This window comes from Triticum urartu, chromosome 7A (genome assembly GCF_056163025.1).
Source record: "Triticum urartu cultivar PI428250 chromosome 7A, HENAU_Tu73, whole genome shotgun sequence".
Lineage (NCBI taxonomy): Eukaryota > Viridiplantae > Streptophyta > Magnoliopsida > Poales > Poaceae > Triticum > Triticum urartu.
Genome location: NC_141879.1, coordinates 392,360,703 through 392,382,808, shown reverse-complemented (window position 1 = coordinate 392,382,808; position 22,106 = coordinate 392,360,703). Strand labels below are relative to the sequence as shown.

Here is a 22,106-nt window from a genome sequence, read left to right as displayed (position 1 = left end):
CGTCCTATGGCTCGAGGGCTCCTTCGTGGAGACCCTAAAGGGGTGGCAATCGGGGTGGTTTTACATCACCGAGCCGCGCGACCCTGAATGGGTCGCAGCCCCCGAGTTCCGATCCGGACCCCCTACGCGGCTCACCTCCTGGAAAGAGACGGGCCTGTCATGGGGTAAAAAAGGAGAGCTGACCAGACTCCAAACATGCGTCCAAACCCTGGTGGACAAGAAGCTCAAACTTGTCAACGTAGTCCAGGTTATGCTCATCCGTCGGATCCTCCCGTGTCAACGACGGGCTTTCAACCTGTGGGAGTTCGACCCGGCACAGCACCGAACTCTGAGCAGGCTCTTCGACACGACGTACGAAGATGCCTGGAAGGTGCTTTTCAATGGCACTAAGGCCCCCGCATCTGCTAACGAGGATCGCGGATTCATCACGCAGCGTCACGCTAGTGCGGTAAGCTGTTTTTACCTTTTACAGGGTATTAGTTTTTCATAGTTTGACTCCATGCGGGATTTAAGCTCCCTTACCTTTGACAGGATTGGCAGGAGACGTCCGGACAAATCAACTGTCCGGCTCCTTTGCCCGAAGGCCCAGCGGACGCTCGCTTGGCGAAGCTGCTGGTTCCGGCACCCTATGTGGTGCCGGAGAAGAAGGCCAAGAAGAAGGCCGCGGGGACTCGAAAGAGTGCTCGGCGCCTGGAGGTGTCGGTTTCATCATCCGACGACTCCAAGACGCACTCCTCCCGTGAAGACGAGGAGGAGGAGGAAGAGACCTCTCCCTCTCCAGCGGGGGAAGGGAAGAAAAGGAAGGCCGCCCCAATTGGGGAGGCCGAAGGGTCCAAGAAGGGGAAAACCCTTCATCCGGACTACTCCACCAATGCCGACGACGGCGAAGAGGAGTGGCCACTCAGGGCCAAGCCCCTGGCGAAATCATAAGTATCCGGATACCAGAGTGATTCATAGTATTCCTCCATTGCACAGCTTTTCCTTACGTCGAACATGTTTATGCAGTCCATCCAAAGACCGGCTCGACGTGTCGTCGAGCGGTTCCCTGGATTCATCGGATGTGAATTCTCTTCCGACGGCTACCTCCCCCCACCCTACGGACGATGCCGAGGTGGCGTCCCAATAGGTTCCAAGCCAGGAGGAGGTGGTCCTGGAGGCGCCGCAAGGCGACCTCCCGGAATCCAGGCGTAAAGGGGATAGAACCCCCAAGGGCTCCAAGTCCAGCCTTGAGCCGGACACCGCGTCGGAACCTTCAACAGTTCCGGACTCTGGTAGGCAGCCTCCTTCCAAGAGGAGCAAGCCTACCGAGCCGGCGACCTCCGTCCAACCGGAGGCACCGGACAATTTGCTGGAGGTGCTTAACGGCGCCTCCATCGACGAGGAGCACCGCGATATTATGAGTGTGGTGATCCAGAAGGTTCAGTCCGCCAAGAGCGGACTGACTGAAGCCTGTGCCAGCCTTCTAACAGGCTTTGAGGTAAGTAAAGAATATGTAAAAATATTACCGCATAGACAGTAGCCCCTGATGCTCTGTTCGGCGTTCGGAAAGAAAAACCGAATAGAGGATCTAATAACATTCGCAGGAGTCTAGCATAATCAAGTCAATATGCGTATGCAGGCTTCGCTGCTGGCCTCCGCCACACTGACTGCGGAGGTGGATACGCTGAAGCAAAACCTCGCGCGGTCCGAGAACGAGCTCGGCCATGCCAAGAGGCAACTCGAGGAGAAGGAAGGTAAGTAATACCTTGCGCAAGTATATAGAGAAGATGTGGTTGCAAAAAATGACAGGATCAACGTGCTATTATAGGGGCCACGACCGAGGTGGCAACCCTTAAGAAAGCGCTATCCGAGGCCGAAAACAGAGCGGCCGCGGAGCGCACACGGAGAGGGAAGCAGGAGGCGTGGGTGGAGGAGGTGCAGAAAGAGCTCCAGGCGCTCGTGAAAAAACATGAGAGTTTGGAGCTTGACTCAAAGACGCAAGCGTCCGAGCTTGCGGCAGCCCTCGAAAGCGCGAAGTCTACCAAGGCCGAAGCCCAGAAAGCCCTCCAAGAAATTGAAGCAATGAAGATGATAGCGGCGGGTAAGGCATTCATTATACAAAGCAAGCACGTGAAAGTGAATTACTTGTTACTTACCCGAGTCCGGAGCTCTCCAGGAGCATTCGCAGATTTGCCCCGCAGAGCATTTGATGCCGCCGCCTACTATCGAGCCGAGGAGGGGAGCTCGACGGAGAAGGTGTTCTGGTCTCAGTATGCTGAGGCCGGACACCTGGTGCCTTTGAGCGACCATCTGAAGCAAATGGTCGAGCTCCACAAGGTGGCCGAACAGCCATAAAGGGCCTCATAGTTCGGCTTTGGCCTGGAGAGGCTCTGCCTGGGAGCTACCTTGGGCTGGTGAGGCAGCTGGTGGATGCCTGTCCACGGCTTGAAGTAATCAAGCACTCCGTCTGCATCGAAGGTGCCCGTAGGGGGCTTGCCCGTGCTAAAGTGCACTGGGGCAAGATGGATGTGGAGAAGCTGGTGAAGGACGGGCCGCCGCCGGGCAAGGAGCATCGCGTCCCGGAAGCGTATTATGAGGGCGTCCTGAAGGGTGCCCGCCTTAGAGCGGATGAATGCTGCAAAGATACAATTTTTGAGTAAACTCGCATTTGTGATCCTGTACGCTGAAAACTTGTTCATATGCGCTAAGCAACACTTTTGAATTTAAAATATTACCTTCTGTGCGGCCGTTTATCAAATTTGAGAGATGGCGAGTCGTCGGCTTCTACCCCCATGCCACCAGTGCTGGGGTGTTCGGGATAAACATGAGCGCTCTTTTCCCATTCTTGGGTCCTTCGAGGGAGGCGCTCAACACAACGAACAAGGCAATCGGACTATAATGCTTGAACACTCTCACTTAGCCATAGAATTCTATAATTTTAAATTTTGGCGAAGCCCCTAGTGTTCGGAAGACCGAGTTCGGGGCGCTATCCATGCCTAGGCCGGACAAAGCCGACTCCTCGCTCTAAGCGGCATAAGTCTTTAGGGACTCGAAAACCTCTTGAACAGCAACCAGCTCTCGCCTCATCATGACGGTCAGTTTTAGCTTTCTCTACCGAGGTGCTTAGCCCAGCTCAACTGGGGCACAATCGTAGTAGTTCTCCTAGTGCTACCTTAGCCGATATAACGGAACGTAAGGTACCAAAACATAGGAGCCGGGCAAACCCAACTATTGACCCAAGACATGATTCGGAGCCGATGCATATAATGCTATAAGTTCGTGGTGCCGCACTTGTGAAAGTGATCGGACTTCTCACACCGTATTGTAGGCTACTTAAGCCCCTGGCGTATTGGTTGTACCAAAGTGTACGGGTGCAACATGTCATTAATGAACATATATTTGTAAAAAAGAGTAATGCAATAATAGACGGAAGCTATGCATTGTTTATTTAAAAAAGCTGCAATCAAAGCAGAACGATACAAATAGTGCAATAAGCAAAAGATGGGACTATTTAACATGTCCTTTCCAGGGGCGAGCTGTGGAATGGTATGTGAAACAGGTATACTGCTCGTTATAGAGACCACCTTAGAGTTCCATAGTGCGGCGTAGCTTTCTGCTCCCCTGGTTTTTGTATCGTTTGTGCGGCAATTGTACTGCCGAACAAGCCTTCCGAAGAATGGAGTCCTGAAAATAAGAGAAAATTAAGAAATCGGCAGCCCCTAGTGCGGTTTAAGCCGCGTTTCGGGCGTGCCGTGATGGTGCCCCTCCCCCTGTGCCCATGGTATTTCCAGAGCGTAGTTATGTACGCGCAACACTGGTTTCGCAAGTTCGTGAGGGTTGGGGTTGGGGCCGCATTGCTACGCTTGCTCGGAACGTGCCAGGCGGTCTTGTTGTGGGTTGCTCCGGGCACACTTGGCAGTGTCCGGACGTTTAATGGCCGGACTGGAGAATTTCCTTGAGAGGTTGCTTTGTACTTCCGCTGCGAGAGCCGCCGTATGCTCCTCCATTCGGAGAGAGCGTTCGGTGTTTCCATTGACCGTAATGACTCCTCGAGGGCCTGGCATCTTGAGCTTAAGGTATGCGTAGTGCGGAACCACATTGAACTTGGCAAATGCGGTTCGCCCGAGCAGTGCGTGATAGCCACTGCGGAACGGGACTATGTCGAAGATTAACTCCTCGCTTCGGAAATTATCCGGAGATCCGAAGACCACTTCAAGTGTAACTGAGCCTATACAGTTGGCCTCTACACCTGGTATGACGCCTTTAAAGGTCGTTTTAGTGGGTTAATCCTCGAGGGATCGATGCCCATTTTCCGCACTGTATCCTGGCAAAGCAGTTTCAGGCTGTCGCCGCCGTCCATAAGGACTCTAGTGAGGTGAAATCCGTCAATAATTGGGTCTAGAACCAATGCGGCGAATCCGCCATGACGGATGCTAGTGGGGTGGTCCCTTCGATGAAAAGTGATCGGGCAGGAAGACCATGGGTTGAACTTTGGGGCGACTGGCTCCATCGCGTATACGTCCCTTAGCGCACGCTTCCGCTCCCTCTTGGGGACGTGGGTTGCGTATATCATGTTCACCGTCCGCACTTGTGGGGGAAAACCTTTCTGTCCACTGTTGTTCGGCGGCCGGGGCTCCTCCTCGTCATCGCTATGGAGCCCCTTGTCTCTGCTTTTGGCATTTAACTTGCCTGCCTGCTTGAACAGCCAACAATCCCTGTTGGTGTGATTGGCTGGTTTTTCGGGGGTGCCATGTATCTGGCATGAGCGGTCGAGTATTCGGTCCAAACTGGACGGCCCCGGAGTATTTCTTTTGAATGGCTTTTTCCGCTGACCGGGTTTAGAGCCTCTGAATCCGGCATTAACTGCCGTATCCTCAGTATTGTCACCGTTAATGCGGCGCTTTTGCTTGTTGCGACGCGACCTGCCACTGCTGTCCTTGGTATCCGAATTACCAGGGCTCTTGGTCATGTTATTGTTGCGAGCTAGCCAGCTGTCTTCTCCCGCTCAAAAGCGGGTCATAAGTGTCATGAGGGCTGCCATAGATTTTGGCTTTTCCTGTCCTAGGTGCCGTGCAAGCCACTCGTCATGGATGTTATGCTTGAAGGCTGCTAGGGCCTCTGCATCCGGACAGTCGACGATTTGATTTTTCTTGGTTAGGAACCGTGTCTAGAATTGTCTGGCCGATTCCTCTGGCTGCTGAATTATGTGGCTAAGGTCATCGGCGTCTGGTGGTCGCACATAAGTGCCCTGGAAATTGTCGAGGAATGCCGTTTCTAGGTCCTCCCAACAACCAATTGATTCTGCTGGAAGCTGTTAAACCAATGCCGAGCTGGTCCTTTAAGCTTGAGTGGGAGGTATTTGATGGCGTGTAGGTCATCACCGCGGGCCATGTGGATATGAAGGAGATAGTCCTCAATCCATGCCGCAGGATCTGTTGTGCCATCGTATGATTCGATGTTCACGGGTTTGAAACCCTCGGGGATTTGATGATCCATTACTTCATCTGTGAAGCATAGTGGGTGTGCGGCGCCTCTGTATTAGGCTATATCACGACGCAGCTCAAACGAGCTTTGTCTACTGTGTTCGGCCCGACCGGATCTACTGTATCCGGAGTGACGATTACCGTCTCATGCCGTGGGGCGCCCACGCGATCCGTAGATCGATCTTGTTTGCCTTGCCTTGTCCTCCAATATATCTCGCAGGTCTGGCGCGTTTTCCCGTGCCTTGGTATTTTTTGAGCGGCGCCGGGGTGCGGCTGGAGTGGAGGGCCGAGAGGCCTCTCTGTCGTGGCCACGGGGTGGCCGGTCGGCCGCATCATGCGCTGGTGATGTAGGTTTAGGTGCTTCCTCCTCTAATCGGGGTAGCAACCTGCGCTTTGGGTAGCTCTTGGAGGGGCGTTCGAGTTCATACTCTTCGGCCGCAAGTACTTCAGTCCATCTGTCGGCTAGCAAATCTTGATCAGCTCTAAGTTGTTGTTGTTTTTTCTTGAGGCTGCTCGCCGTGGCCATAAGCCTGCGTTTGAAACGCTCTTGTTCGACGGGATCCTCCGGCACGACAAATTCTTCGTCGTCGAGGCTTGCCTCGTCTTCGGAGGGAGGCATATAATTATCGTCCTCGACCTCTCTGTCTGCCGCTCTCTCATGAGGGCTGGCTTCTCCATCCTCCTGTGCTGAATCTTGCTGGAGGTGGTTGTCTTCGGCACTGTCTGGGGTGTTATTATCTCCCGTGCCGGAATCACCGTTTTTGCTTTGGCGGGATTTAGAGCGGCGCCACTGACGCCGGCGCTTAGGCTGCTTCTTGGAGGGGTCATCCTCCGCTGTTCCATCGCCATTGCCTTCTTTTGGGGTGTCCACCATGTATATATCATATGACGAGGTGGCTTTCCAGTTCCCTATAGGCGCTGGTTCTTGATCGTCTCCTACATCGGCGTCCATACCGTCGATGTCTTCGGAGTTGAAGTCGAGCATGTCGGTTAAATCATCGACAGTGGCTACAAAGTGGGTGGTGGGTGGGCTTTGAATTTCTTCATCATCTGCATCCCAACCTTGCTGACCATAGTCCGGCCAGGGCTCTCCTGATAAAGAGAGACACTTTAGTGAATTCAGAATATCGCCGAAGGGCAAGTGCTGAAAGATGTCCGCGGCGGTGAACTCCATGATCGGCGCCCAATCGGGTTCGATCGGTAGGGGCGCGGAGGGCTCGGAGTCTGGAGAGGAGTCTGGCTCCTTGGAGTCACGGGCTTCGCAGATAATAGGGCTGGTGTTCGGCTCAATCGCCATAGAGATTGCAGCCCCCGAGGCGGTGTCCAACCACCCATCCTCGATTGGTGTAGTTGGCTCCGAATTAAGGGTTGGAGCTGATGCGGGTGCGGCCTCCAAGGCACTGTTCGGCGGCAGAGCTAGATCATGCCCATCGTGACAGTGTGGCGCGCTCGGCTGCGGCTCGAATCCATCAAAGATCAAGTCTCCGCGGAGGTCGGCCTTGTAGCTCAAACTTCCAAATCTGGCCTGATGGCCAGGGGCGTAGCTTTCGATCTGCTCTAGTTGACCAAGCGAATTGGCCCATAGTGCAAAGCCGCCGAATAAGAAGATCTATCCGGGGAGAAAGGTCTCACCCTGGATCGCATCGCTGTTGATGATCGGAGAATCCATCGGGCCTAAAAGTGACGACACAGAGGAACTCTCAATGAAAGCACCAATGTCGGTGTCAAAACCGGCGGATCTCGGGTAGGGGGTCCCGAACTGTGCGTCTAGGCGGATGGTAACAGGAGACAAGGGACATGATGTTTTTACCCAGGTTCGGGCCCTCTCGATGGAGGTAAAACCCTACGTCCTGCTTGATTAATATTGATGATATGGGTAGTACAAGAGTAGATCTACCACGAGATCAGAGAGGCTAAACCCTAGAAGATAGCCTATGGTATGATTGTTGTTTTTTCTACGGACTAAAACCCTCCGGTTTATATAGACACCAGAGAGGGCTAGGGTTACACAGAGTCAATTACAATGGTAGGAGATCTACATATCCGTATCGCCAAGCTTGCCTTCCACGCCAAGGAAAGTCCCTTCCGGACACAGGATGAAGTCTTCAATCTTGTATCTTCATAGTCCAGGAGTCCGGCCGAAGGTATAGTCCGGCTATCCAGACACCCCCTAATCCAGGACTCCCTCAGTCAGCTCGTGCACGGCGATGTAGCCGGGATCCTTGTTGCTTGTCACCTCCATTTCCACCTTGACGATGTCGGTCCTGCCTTTGGGATCCCCTGGCAGGCCGTTCGCCCACATCTTGGCTACATATTCCAGAAGTGGGGACGACCCCACTCTGACGCAGACGACCGACACGGTGATAGGCGTGCCGATGTCGAGCACGCCGCCGACCAAGAAAAATGCGCAGCCGTCCTCCTTCGCGAACAGCAAAATCCATGGCTCCGACAGTGGCACTTGCAGCTGGAGCACCTTGCCGTACTGGATCCTATGCACGGGCATGGGATGCACGGTGCTAATGTGGTGGGAGAGCACTGGCGGTGGGCCTTCGTAGCCGCAGACGGGCACGGGGCATTTGCAGGGCGCGAGCGGACACATGCTCTGGTGATCGGCGAGCTTGTGGTAAGTGACGTAGAGCCCACACGCTTCGTGCGGGCACTCCACCCTCATCAAGGAGAGGACGGCGTCCACCGCCGTGTTCCGCACGTCGAAGCCACCACCACGCTCGCACTTCTGGCACTGGTGCTGGTTCCTGGGGCGCTCGACACGGCAGTCCGCGCAGGCCAGGTGCCCTCCCTTGCACTGCACAAATCAATCGAACAGCACATCAATCAAGAAACCTACACCTTGCTCGATCAGCTGAACGGAGGAGGTGTATTCGAACCTCATACACTGGAGGCTTCAAGGGGCGGAGGCACAAGGGGCAGTGGAGAAAGGTGAGGTCCATCGTGACCATAGAGAGCTCCATCGTCGGGTCCTGTTCCGTCTGCATGATCTCGCCCTCCTCGTGCACAACTATCTCTCACTTTATTACAAAGCTTTACCGTCACATATTCATACTACTTCAAGGTGCATTAAATTAACACATGCAAGTATCAAAAGGAGAGTCACAGCATGCATGCATGTGTTGTAATTAATGCATCAGTAAACGCAAATTATTGAAATATATCGAGTGCAGTGCTTTGATGTGTCGTGTCAACTCGTGCAAGACCGAGAAGTTTGATTACTACAACGCCCTCTCGCCTTAACCGCACCTTCCTTTGGCTGCATGACAGGTGGGTCACCCTCCTATTGGGCCCACCTGTCATACACGCAAAGGCAGGAGCACTAAGTCAATGAAGTTGCGTCCCTCCCTCGCCCATGAGCATGGTGGCTGGCAGGACTAGCAGAAGCTTTCGTTCTCTACACCCTCTCCCTCCCGCACGCGGTGGACATGCAGCAGTTCAATTGATGTCAGATGGCCAGAAGCATACTGTAGTACTCCTCCACTGTAGTAGTACTCCATCATTGTTCGACTTCCCAAAAGGCAAAGAGCCAAGCGCAGCCCGGATGCTCGTGTGGCAGTTTCATGTGTAGAGTAGTCTAGGATAGCGTGTACCGTGCCTGTAAGCATAAAATCATTGGGGTAAGCTCCATGATTTTTTGTTTTATGTTACCACTTCTCATTAACTACTTGCCACATAAGCAAAAATATCTCGAAGTGTGTTATGTTACTATCTAAGTTACTCATGTTGGGGAACGTAATAATTTCAAAATTTTCCTATGCACACATAGGATCATGGTGATGCATAGCAACAAGAGGGGAGAGTGTTGTCCACGTACCCTCGTAGACCGTTAAGCGGAAGCATTATGATAACGCGGTTGATGTAGTCATACATCTTCACGATCGACCGATCCTCAGTACCGAACGTACGGCACCTCCGCATTCAGCACACGTTCAGCTCGGTGACGTCCCACGAACTCACGTTCCAGTAGAGCTCGGGGAAGAGTTTTGTCAGAACCCCGATTCCAAGCCACATCGATCTAGCCGGTAATACCTCATATCACTTTGCGGCCTCACGCACGGTATCCCACGGGTGTCGCCTTACCATGGCCCGGGACCGTTTGCGCCTTTTGGCTCACGTATATGATAGTGTCGCTAGCATCCATATGACAGAGAACCTGGGTCGACATGGCTAGTCGTGAACCCAAAGCGGCACAGACCTATGGAGACAGGCATACATGAATCACATCGAGCATGTCGGTCATCAGCGAGTGATTCCGGGCTGTAGCACTGGGCTAACAGGACTCCGGGGAACCCGGGCTGTAGCAGGCTAGGCAGGACTCCGGAAGTCACCGCGTGACATTTCCCCGAAGGGACAGATATAGGAACGAAGTGAAACACATGCCGGCCAGTCAAGTGTCCTGAACAGTAGTGCTGGGCTAGCAGGACTCCGGTGAACCGGGCTGTAGCGGACTACTATGGCTCGAGGAACACTAGACTACATTTCCCCATAAGAAAGGCTGCCAAGGATAAACAACTAGATTGTCGGATCCCACTCATACCAAGCATTTCAATCATACACACAATATGCCCGATATGAGTACATACAACATGGCATCACAACAAAACTCTACAACTCAAGTACTTTATTTAAAGGCTCCAGAGAGCCATACATAATATGTTCATACAGATAGGGGTCACATGACCCGACACTCAAGTCATATAATCATACAAGCACAAGCGGAAGCAACTGGTCTGAGTACAGACACTAGAAAGAAAGAAGGCTTCTCGAAGCCTGATTATCTACATAGGGCCCTCCATGGCCAGGATCACCACCTGGGTGGCTAGTCACTCGTCGACGTCAAGGTCTACGTAGAACCCATCGGAGGGGGCGGTGTTGTCGTCTGAAAACAGTAATTAGGCAAACATGAGTACAAAGGTACTCAGCAAGTCTTACAACAGAACCTGCTATACATGCTTATTCTCAAGAAGGGGGTGGGGTTATTGCAGCAAGCCAGCTTTGACTCTTGGCTAAGCTATCCTACGGAACTCCACTAGTAAAATAGTTTTCGCACACGAGTCCACTACTCACCAACACAATACTCCACCGGGGATCCTCCCTCGTCATCCTACGAGAGGGCCATCCTCGGTACTCACACTTGTGTTGAGTCTTTTAGTAGTATCCATTAACTTGTCTATGAACTGTATAGGCAACCAAGTAGTCCTTTACCGCGGACGCGGCTATTCGAATAGTTTTATACCCTGCAGGGGTGTACTTCGTCACACATGTTTCCACCACTTAGCGTCTGCACACGACATGTGCTCGGCAGACTTCAAGCGAAAACCGACATGGGTGTAGACCACGAACTGACTAACCTCACAAGTCTCTAGTCCAGGTTTATCGCCTATTCAGGTTCCATCCGCAAGGAAACCCGGCCGGGGTGTCCTCAATGGCCCCAAACGATGTGTACAGGGTTCTCGAGACACCAAACGGGCGACTCGGTACACCGTGCCACGGTGTATTTACCGCATCATAGCCCGCTACGCACGGCCGCCAACACATAACCTACAAACACCAGAAACTAGTTGCAACTCCTGGACAGAGGACAAGATGGGTCAGTAAGTCGAGCGGGGTCATATTTCAGGGCCCAATGTGTGGTAGTAACTGAATCTTAAATCACGCATACAGATCTCAGTTCTTATGGATGGCCTCAATGAAACAACCCACCATGTACTCCTACATGGCCTCTCATCGATACCTTTACCAAAACGTGCTCAACACATCCCTCACATTATCGACATAAGCATTTCACTCTAGCCCGTCACCTAGATGAACCAGACCTGACACAACTCTAAACATAGCAGGCATAGCAAGGTAGGAATCACATACATGGCTCAATCAACTCCTACACATGCTAGTGGGTTTCATCTAGTTACTGTGGCAATGACAGGTCATGCAGAGGATAAGGGTTCAACTACCGTAGCACACAGCAGTTTGAATCGTGTTGTCTTAATGCAGTAAACAAGAGCAGAAGCGAGAACATGGGTTGTATCGGAATGATCAATGGGTTGCTTGCCTGTTGTAGAGGTAGTAGGGTACTGCCCTTCAGACGGATACTCAGGGTTATCCTCGGAGGCAGAACCTACCACGAAAGACACACAGAAACATAATCAACACATGGCAATATGCAATAATATGATGCATGCTATGACATGGCAAGATGAAAGTGTCTTGGCCTAATGCAAGCTAAAACAGAAGGGGATGAACTCATTTGAATCAAAGATTCAATTATTAGCTCATTAAACATGGCTTTATTAGTGCATTACCTTATTCTGCTTAAACAGCAAGGTTAACTTGTTTTGTCATGCTTGAAACCATTACAGATGGATAGATTGAATTTTTCTGATCATTTTTCATATATAAACCTTTGCATTTGGAGCTATGGTTGATTTTCTATGATTTTTAGAAGTTTTGACTATTTTCTGGAATTTCCTATTAAAGAATAAATCCAGAAATTGAATTAATGCGTCAGCACTGCGTCACTGTGACGTCGGTGGGTCAAAGGCGCCAGCCCAGGTCAAACCTGACTGGTGGGCCCCTTCTGTCAGTCTCTCAGCTAACTAACAGAGTTAGTTAATGTTTAGTTAGCACTAAACTGGGTTAGTTAGGATCTGGGCCCACATGTCAGTGAGAGAGGGTTAGTTAACGACGTCATTAACCTCTAACAGAGTTATTAGCTCTAATTTAAACTAATCTAAATTAGTTAGAAGCCGGCCCCACATATCAGTGTCTCAGACGGAGTCAAACTGGGGTCAAACCCCTGGTCAGCGGGGTTAATCCCACCGGCGTTGAGTCGCCGGCGAGGCCGAGACGGCGGAGAGCTTCGGAAATCGCCCACAGGCGATCAAATCGACCGCGGTTTGGTCCTACGCGTAGCTGGGGCTCGCGCACATCTAGTGGGGCAAGTGGGAGGAGCTGGGGTGGAGCGAGCTCGCCGGAATCGAGCTCGTGGCGGCGGACGGAGCTCGGCTGTTGGTGGTTTTGCTGCTGCAGGAAGCTAGGGGGGAAACGGACGTTCTAGCAAGGCGCTACGAGGTGCGGTGAGTGCGTTAGGCACCCGCGCTTGACCAAATGGCCACCGGAGTGACGCCGGCGTCGAGCTCGCGCGGCGGCATGCTACGGTGAGAAAGGGGGCGGCGTCTACAGCGAGCAAACAAAGTAGGGAAGAGGGGGGTCGATAGAGGAGCTCACGGCGGTTGCAGAGCGCGTCTCAGCGGGCTCGGGGAGGTCGGACGTCGTCGGGGCGTTGCCGGCGATCTCGGCGGACCGAGGAAGAAGAAGGCGTTGGGGAGGCGCTTGGAGGCGTCCGGCGTCGCGTGAGTCGATGAGGAGGTCAAGGACGGCAGCGCGGAGCTAATGGGCTTGTCGGAGGGGCGAGGGGGTGGCTTTGGTGACGACTACGGCGAATGGCAGCGAGGATCGTGCTCGGCCATCGCGGGAGAGGGTGAGGGAGACGAGGGGGAGAGTGAGGGAGGAAGAGAGGGGGACGTGGGGGTCGGCGTGGCATCCCTGGACGTCTCCAGGGCGTCGGCAGAAGCAGGAGTTGACCGGCGTGTGGCCGCGGGCGCCGGCCACGCGCTCCTCGTCCTCCTGGCGGGAGGAGGAGGACGACTGGCAAGGCCAGTCGGCTGGGCCGAGCCAAGTGGGCTGGGCCAGCACAGGTGAGGCCCAGGTGGTTTCCCTCTCTCTTTTTTGATTTGTTTCTGTTTTCTATTTTTTCTGCAACTGTTGGGCTTTATTAAAAATACTAAAACGTTTCCAAAAATCCTGAAAATAATTGTGGGCTCTGTTTAGAATATTTCCAGCAGCAAACATTTATTTCCAGAATTATTTGAGCATTTAAATTATTTTATAGCATTTAAATGCCCAAAATCAAATACTTATGATTTAATTCAATGACCTTCTATTGACCTAGAAAATTGTGCACCAATTTTGCCAGAGGTTCCAACCCAAGACAAAGAGGGTGAACTTTTTAGAAGGGCATTTCAGGTTCATTGAAAATAATTTTAGTAAACCCTAGTTGTTTCCAGGGGGTGTTGGGGGTTCTGTCTTCCCCATTTCAAATTTAAGAGGAAATTAAACATGATGCACACTCTAATGCTTGAACTAACTAGGGTGTGACAAGTTTCGTCAGCATGACGGCATGGTGACGATGTTGATGAAGTTCTGCAGCAGGGCTTCGCCTAAACACCGCTACAGTATGACCGAGGTGGATTATGATGGAGGGGGGCACCGCACACGGCTGGGAGAGATCTTTGCGATCAACTTGTGTGTCTAGAGGTCCCCCCTGCCCCTGTATATAAAGGAGCAAGCGGGAGGCCGGCCGGCCCTTGTTGGCGCGCCTAGGAGGAGGAATCCTCCTCCTAGTAGGAGTAGGATTCCTCCCTTTCCTACTCCTACTAGGAGGGGGAAAGGCAGGGAGAGAAAGAGAAGGAAAGGGGGCGCCGCCCCCCTTCTCCTAGTCCAATTCGGACAGGGGGGCGCCCTGCCTGCCCTAGGCCGGCCCCTCTCTCTTTCCCTTATGGCCCAACAAGGCCCATTAGCCCCCGGAGGGTTCCGGTAACCCCTCCGGTACTCCAGTAAAATCCCGATTTCACCCGGAACTATTCCGATGTCCAAATGTAGGCTTCCAATATATCAATATTTATGTCTTGAGTATTTCGAGACTCCTTGTCATGTCTGTGATCACATCCGGGACTCCGAACTACCTTCGGTACATCAAAAACATATAAACTCTTAAAACCAATCGTCACAGAACTTTAAGCGTGCAGACCCTACGGGTTCGAGAACTATGTAGACATGACCGAGACACGTCTCCGGTCAATAACCAATAGCGGAACCTGGATGCTCATATTGGTTCCTACATATTCTATGAAGATCTTTATCGGTCAAACTGCACAACACTATACGTTGTTCTCTTTGTCATCGGTATGTTACTTGTCCGAGATTCGATCGTCGGTATCTCAATACCTAGTTCAATCTCGTTACCGGCAAGTCTCTTTACTCGTTCCGTAATACATCATCTCGTAACTAACTCATTAGTTATCATGCTTGTAAGGCTTATAGTGATGTGTATTACCGAGAGGGCCCAGAGATACCTCTCCGACAATCGGAGTGACAAATCCTAATCTTGATCTATGCCAACTCAACAAGTACCATTGGAGACACCTGTAGAGCACTTTTATAATCACCCAGTTACGTTGTGACGTTTGGTAGCACACAAAGTGTTCCTCCTGTATTCGGGAGTTGCATAATCTCATAGTCATAAGAACATGTGTAAGTCATGAAGAAAGCAACAGCAGTAAACAAACGATCAAGTGCTAAGCTAACGGAATGGGTCAAGTCAATCACATCATTCTCCTAATGATGTGATCCCATTGATCAAATAACAACTCATGTCTATGGTTAGGAAACTTAACCATCTTTGATCAATGAGCTAGTCAAGTAGAGGCATACTAGTGACACTATGTTTGTCTATGTATTCACACATGTATTATGTCTCTGGTTAATACAATTCTAGCATGAATAATAAACATTTATCGTGAAATAAGGAAATAAATAATAACTTTATTATTGCCTCTAGGGCATATTTCCTTCAACTCCCACTATGACTACCCTGAGAGACGATTGTTTTCGGTTACCGCGCCTCATCCAAGTACATGCAACAATTTTTGACCACCACCAGCGCTTGCTGTGCATGCGTCATGCATGCAGGCTTTGCCCCGCTAGTAGAATGGTGGTGCATGTGCGTGTACTTGCCATGCATGCGCAGAACAAATCAAAAACCCTGCAGTCGAGGTACCTGCCGCCACAGGAGGTGGCGGCGCCACTGCTTTAGCCCACTAGCGTGTCTCCATTCTGTTCGCCCAGCCAATTCCCTGTGATGCACAGGCTGCCGCCGTGCGCTGTGGCGGCAGGCCTTGCCGGAGCGCACTGTGGCTACAGGTGCCACATGTCACCTGCCGAGCCTGCCGCCATGGCGTACCCGGTCTTTTAGGTCAATACGATGAGCAGGTGGTCTTTTTTGTCAATCCGAAAACGTATGTGGTTTTTTCTGACAAAAATACCGGGTCTTTCAGCCAAGTTTAGAGGCAACCATGTGGGGTCAATGCTATGATGTGTCGCGTCAACTCATACAACAAGGAGAAGCTTCATTTTACTACTACACGCCTTCTCCCTCGCCCATGCGCGTGGTGGCTATCCCTCCCGCACGCAGTGGACGGACATGCAGCGGTGGATTCGATATTGTAGAAGCAGTAGTAGTAACATCATTTTTCGTCTTCTCGAAGAGGCAAAGAGGCAAGCGGAACCCAAACATGACAGTTTCAAACCTTGGAGCACGCATATAGCCAGGCTCTTGCATGAGACAAAATTGTTATGTGAGCCCACTATTACTTGCTAGTATAGCCCTGTAAACCAGAAAGGGGTATTTGCCTTTCTAGAGATTTCAACAAGTGACTTAGACTACACCGAGACGGAGTACATATGGAGCAAAAATGAGTGAATCTACACCGTAAATAAATACGTAGTTCTCTCGTTTTCCTCTCCGCCTTGGTCGCGGTGCACAATAGGCACCATAGGCACCTCATCATCGATGGGAACGACTCCTGACACACGATAGACGTGAGCGGTAGTCGCCTCCATAGGTGCTTGAGCCCTGTTTGGTTCATAAGTCCTAGGACTTTTTCTAGTCCCAACTAAAAAGTCCCTGGTCCCTAGTTTTTTTAGATGGGTTAGAGAAAACTAGCTCAAACTAACCCCTCCTGTTTGGATAATTTGAGGCTATTTCAACCCAAACTAGCTCTAACTCAAGGATCTAAACAAAGAGGAGTGGTATTGTACATGCTACAGCCTGGACCGTAGCACATTGTTTTTATGGCCATATCAGCACATTGTTTTCTACTGCTGATTCATTGGGCAACCGTGCTTCGCACTCCTTTGTCGTGGTTCACACTCCTCCTACATACTTCACCGACATGTGGGAGAGCCAGCATCCGGGTCGACGTGTCATGCACCAGATTAGAGTGCGGAACGGGAGGGGGGCATCACCCCGGTCGTACCGCCAGTAATTCATGACTATAGTGAGTAGTCATATCACAAGTCTTTCCAGCAGTAACGCGCCGTCAAATCGGACAGCCCGACCTTTCCAGCAGTAAGTAAGTTTAATCCGCTACTCCCTATGATAGCCTGGCTTAATACAGATGATAGACTACTCACATCAATAAGGAATTCCTTCTTTTCCGGAAGCCCATTCGGACAGAACTCCAAAGTTAAGCGTGCTCAGCTTGGAGTAATTTCAGGATGGGTGACCGATCGAGAAGTTGCTCCCGGGTGCGCACAAGTGAGGACAAAGTGCGCAGAAAAGACTAGTACTGATCTGTGGGGCCAGTCTAGATCCTGCCAGGAGTAACGACCACCGGCGGGTGTGTCCGGGGCGTTACAAGTTGGTATCAGAGCCGACCCTCGCGGTTACACGAATGTTTGCGGACAGGTGCGTGGTCATGTTGTGCATGACGTTTGTGACCCGTCGTGGCACACGGCATGGCACATGTGCCGGACTGGAAGCATAGACGTATGTGCCAAGAGGGAACGTTCCTATGGCCCGACGAGGACGTCGGTTCCTCTGAGTGGGGGTGTATGTGATAGCCTGGCTTAATACGGATGATAGACTACTCATATCAATAAGGAATTCCTTCTTTTCTGGAAGCCCATTTGGACAGAACTCCAAAGTTAAGCGTGCTCAGCTTGGAGTAATTTCAGGATGGGTGACCGATCGAGAAGTTGCTCCCGGGTGCGCATGAGTGAGGACAAAGTGCACAGAAAAGACTAGTATTGATTTGTGGGGCCAGTCTAGATCCCGCTGGGAGTAACGACCACCGGCGGGTGTGTCCGGGGCGTTACACTCCCTCACCCTCCTCGCCTCTCTGTCAAACCACCTACGCGAAAACTGCTGCGCGTACTACCCGGGAAAAGCCCCGCCCTCAACTTTTAACTACGTGAAAATAGTTCGAGCTTGTTCGTTCTATATATATACTAGTATTGTATGTTTATTCACCCGTGGGGTTGGTCAATGAATGGAGGGCCGGGGAAGACAAGTGAACAATACTACTACTACTACTACTACTACTACCTCCATCCTAGTTTATTGGTCCCCATTATATATTGTGTCAAATTTTGACTATAGATTGAACTAACAAAATGTTCATGCATGTTACCAAAAATTATATCATTAATAACTATGTTGAAATACAAGTCCAACAATATAATTTTTGTTGACATGCATTAACATTTTGTTAGCTAAATATTTGGTCAAAATTTGGCACGAACTACAAAGGTGACCTATAAACCAGGACGGAGGTAGTAGGAGTCGTACAGTTACTCACCTTAAATAGAGAGTTTGTTTTCTTTAATGCCACGTACACAAATTGAAATGCTTGTTGTGGAGAGAAAAAGATAGTCACTCCACTATATATGTACGCCGGGGCCTGAGCGCTTGCTTTACTAGGGTTGCTCTCTTTATTCTCGCATCCTCTCCAGATCTAAACAAGACAGCGGTAGCGACATTTTCTCTCTGCTCATCGCTGGTCATAGATCCGGTCGGATCCCTTCGGCTGGTGTGTGTAGAGGACTAGGTGCATCGTTCACGCGGTCATCGCCGGCGAGGGAGTAAACCCATAGCTGCCGGAGGGCCCGATCCTCTACCTGTGCCGTTCTCTCTGACACAGCGCCGGCTGGGGAGGTCCTCTGACCCTTCTTCCTCCCTGCCGTATTGTGCGCAGATCCGACCTGCCACCACCGACATCCTGACGACCCTCGGGTATAAGTTCTTCGAAAGCGGCCTTGCTCTACTGCCCCAGATCCCCACGTGTTTGCATGTGCATCTTTTTCTACTCCCATCAGCCCTTCCAAAGCCACCTAAACTTTTAGTATTATTAGAGGTAAAGCTACTTCATGCATTCGAATCTAGGACTTGGTTAAAACAATGAAGAAAGGGGGAAAGTTGTAGCATGAATATAGGACTTGATTCAAAGAGGAAATGATATGGTGAAAGTAGTAGAGACCGGATACCTAACCGGTCTCTTGGTTGAAAAGGGAAATAATGGGAAAACGCAGTAGATAAGGAACAGATCTATTATTGGTTGATAAAAGGATAGAAAGTGGCGGCTGGTGGACAAGTCAACAGAGTATGTCCAGGATTAGATTTGTTGCCCTCACATAGTAAAAGGTATCCAGGATTAGAATTGCTGCCCTCACATAGTAAAAGGTCCCCAGGATTAGATTTGATGCCCTCACATAGTAAAAGGTCTCCAGGATTAGAATTGCTACCCTCACATAGTAAAAGCTCTTTAGGATTAGATTTGCTACCCTCACATAGTAAAAGGTCTCCAGGATTAGATTTGCTGCCCTCACATAGTAAAAGGTCTCCAGGATTAGATTTGCTGCCCTCACAGAGCATGAACAAACTCGGCATCACCACTTTATGCCTCCTTGTAGGTACATTGTGCTGATGTGTCCACTGTTGCATGTCCTTATACCAACCTTTTGTTGTTGTTAATGTAAGGGCGCATGTAAAATGAAGCGATCGCACTGTTACCTTAGGGACATGTCTAACCAGTGTTGTTGTTAATCTAATGCCTCCAGTGATATGATGTAATTAAACTGTGTTACAAGTGGTACTCCTGCTGTTTTCTCCAGTATGATAAGTAAGTTGCTCCTTTACGCTGCTGAGTGTCCTGGTCTCCCCACGGTCCCATGCCCTTAAACCAACTCTTTAGCTGTTGTTGATTTACTATATCTGGTAAACAAGCAATGCCACCATTAAAGTAATCCCATATTTGACGAATGTCATTGTTGATCGTAATGCTTTCGGTAACATGAAGCATTGCTGACGTTTTAAAATTTCTACTGTCCTTGCGTGATTGCCATGAACATAATTAAGATGCTTCTTTTCATTTCGTGTATGTTTCGTATATTCTAATTGACCAGCAACTGTTTTCTTTCTATCTTTTTGTGCAGATAGGGATATCCATTTCACCTTGATGCTATTGTGACCTTTTGGTGAACTGCACAAAACACTCTTTTTTGGAATGAGTGTCTTGTGTAGTTCAACTAAAATATCACGTGGGCAACATCTCTCAATTTTGGTGGAACTACACAAAATGGTGATTGGAGTTTCCAATATCTCTATCAAATTCTGGTGGTAATCTCGTGCAACATTTTATTAGCCTTTGCAAGATGAGCCATCACTGTCACCACAATGGCACTTTATTTTAATGGGACTGCACAAAAGGATTAGCAAATTATAGTTGCACCTTACATGAGCAGGACAGCCAACCTTAATGTTCCTCAATTTTAGTGCAACAACTAAAGAACCTGCCAGCTCATGAGAGCAAGTACTTCTTGCTAGCTGAATGATGCAATCTTTGCTTCATTTCAGGTGAACTGCAGAAAAAGGTGCATGAATTGAATTATGGAAGTCCAGGCAGGCCTCATCTGAGTGGAACTGCAGGTTGAGTTCAAGGATTGCCACAATTATAGTAATCAGGCTCTTCTTATTTGTGATGTGCAAACAGTAATACTCAACTACAGATGTTGTGACGGTCAAGAGCATTCGCTAAGTTCTTCGGTTGTATGACACGGCTAGCCAAGATGGATTTAATACCGATATTCACTTTATCAAAAGGCTCTAATGGGTTGGTTCTGAATCTTGCGAGCTGGGAATCAATGAGATGGGTAGGCATATTTGTTGTACTTATGATTTGAGTCTTATTTGTTGGTTATGAATTTTGCAAGCTGGGAATCAATGAGATGTGTAGGCATCTTTGTTGTGCTTATTATTTGGATCTTATTTGTTGGTTCTGAATCTTGCAAGCTGGGAAACACGGCATGATGATGCAGAGGACAACAACCATAACAAACGGTTCAAACTTGGTAGTATTATCTGTGTGAAAGTGCCAATACAGACCCGCTCGTGAACCGATGTGTGGACAGAGTAGAGGTTTCTTAATGGAGGTGTTTGAATGTGCAGAGGGTGCATCTTCTGTCGGGCGTGCAACAGGCGAGGGATGGGTACTAACTATTGTCGCTTGTACACACTCAGTTTACTGTTGAATCCAATTCCCCAAGAGCCGAAAAACGAACTGCTGCCGCCTACCCACTCGTTCACTTGAAGAGACTCCAATGGCGATCCGAGGGGTGAGCCTGCTGGATATGGACTTCAGCAAGGAGTTCCCCTTTGAGTTCGCCATTTAGTCCTATGGCTGCACCAAGTTGAATGTGATGTACACCAACGATCCGGACTCGGTGAAGCTCTACCTCGCCGAGTTCAAGCAGTACCTACAGGACGAGAAAGCACAAGGTCGCAGGACTTAGACCTTGTGCCCATCCATTCGTCTCCTGACAGGGACCAGCAGATCGTCGTCGCCCAGGTATGTCTGCGGGACGAGGTTCTCGTCTACCACTGCTGTAGGGCCATCAAAGGTTCTGGAGCATTCGCCCGTTTCATCGGCAGCGCCGACTGCACCTTTGCTACGGTGGAGAAAAGGAAGAACGCGACGATTCGGCCATCTAGTGCAACAAGCTTGTCGACATCCAGAAGCAATACAAGATCATTGGCAATGGGCAGGAGAAGGACTCCGTGGTTGACCTCGTAGAGACCATCATCGACCCCTGATACGCCAACATGAAAGAACACAACGATACCAAGGACCTGAACATGTGGGAGGTACCTCGGAATCTAGCCTACATAACCTATGCTTGATCGTGATGACGCTGTGGATCTTGGACATGAGGGCGTGTCTGCTTCCCATAACCGACGAGTACACGGACAACCGCAGCATCATCACGATCAAGCGTGCTAGGAAGGTCTAGATATTGTACTTTATCTGTTTATAAGCACCTTTATCATCTGAGTGTTTCATGCTTTAGCCTATGTGTCGTAATTATCTGTTTTGTCCGAAATATTTCTTTTAAGAACGCATTAACTTGTTTGTTTTTTAGTGGTTATTTGCTTATGTATGTAACTAGTTCACTTGTCTGTTAAAAAAACTAGTTCACTTGGCTGTCGTGCTTTGAATCTCCTTCCTGCCAACATATTCCCCTTCTCGGGTGGACCCAGCAGGTCTCATACACAGACATATGGGACCAACCACCTATCCATTTGTAGTTCTTTATTTTGTTCAATCTTTCATCCTCTCCCTATACAACGGCTGGCCATCCCTCTACTCCCACACATTGTTCTGTGGCGGCAGCTCCACCGGCCCACCCTGCACCCGAACAAGTCAGCCCTCGTACTCCCCTCTGCCTGCGTCTTCCCTGCTTCGGTTCATTCGGTCCGAGGTCTCGACGTCATCCTCCGCCTTGGTGCTCTCGCCGCGGCGCTGCCGTCTATCGTTCCCAACATGGTCAGCAAAACAAGACAAATTGGGAGACAACTGTTCGTCGAGAGGCTGACAGTCCCGGGCCCACCAAGTCCATGGCCTAGGTTTTGTTGTTTAACATGGGCAGTCCACGACATGTTTCAACATTTTTTGGATCCAGCAGGTATCAAGCGGCCTCTGGGCCTCCCAACCTAGCTTGTCTATAACATTAGCAACCCAA

The 22,106-nt window shown here is 50.2% G+C and overlaps 1 protein-coding gene across 1 annotated transcript; it reads right to left on the bottom strand.

The window, feature by feature from the left end:
• Window positions 1-7,632: 7,632 nt before the first annotated feature.
• On the bottom strand, window positions 7,633-8,431 carry LOC147959712 (E3 ubiquitin-protein ligase SINA-like 10). Its single transcript, XM_087532859.1, has 2 exons — window positions 8,348-8,431; window positions 7,633-8,265 (listed from the first exon to the last, which is right to left on the bottom strand). Exons 1-2 carry the CDS (start codon window positions 8,429-8,431, stop codon window positions 7,633-7,635), a joined length of 717 nt encoding a protein of 238 aa, XP_087388985.1.
• Window positions 8,432-22,106: the final 13,675 nt, after the last annotated feature.

What these genes read in the sequence shown, in the direction of transcription:
- LOC147959712 (XM_087532859.1), bottom strand. Translation starts at nt 8,431, where the DNA reads ATGGAGCTCTCTATGGTCACGATGGACCTCACCTTTCTCCACTGCCCC. An exon ending in TGAAGCCTCCAGTGTATGAG is followed by an intron (nt 8,266 to 8,347) that starts GTTCGAATACAC and finishes TGATTTGTGCAG; the next exon opens with TGCAAGGGAGGGCACCTGGC.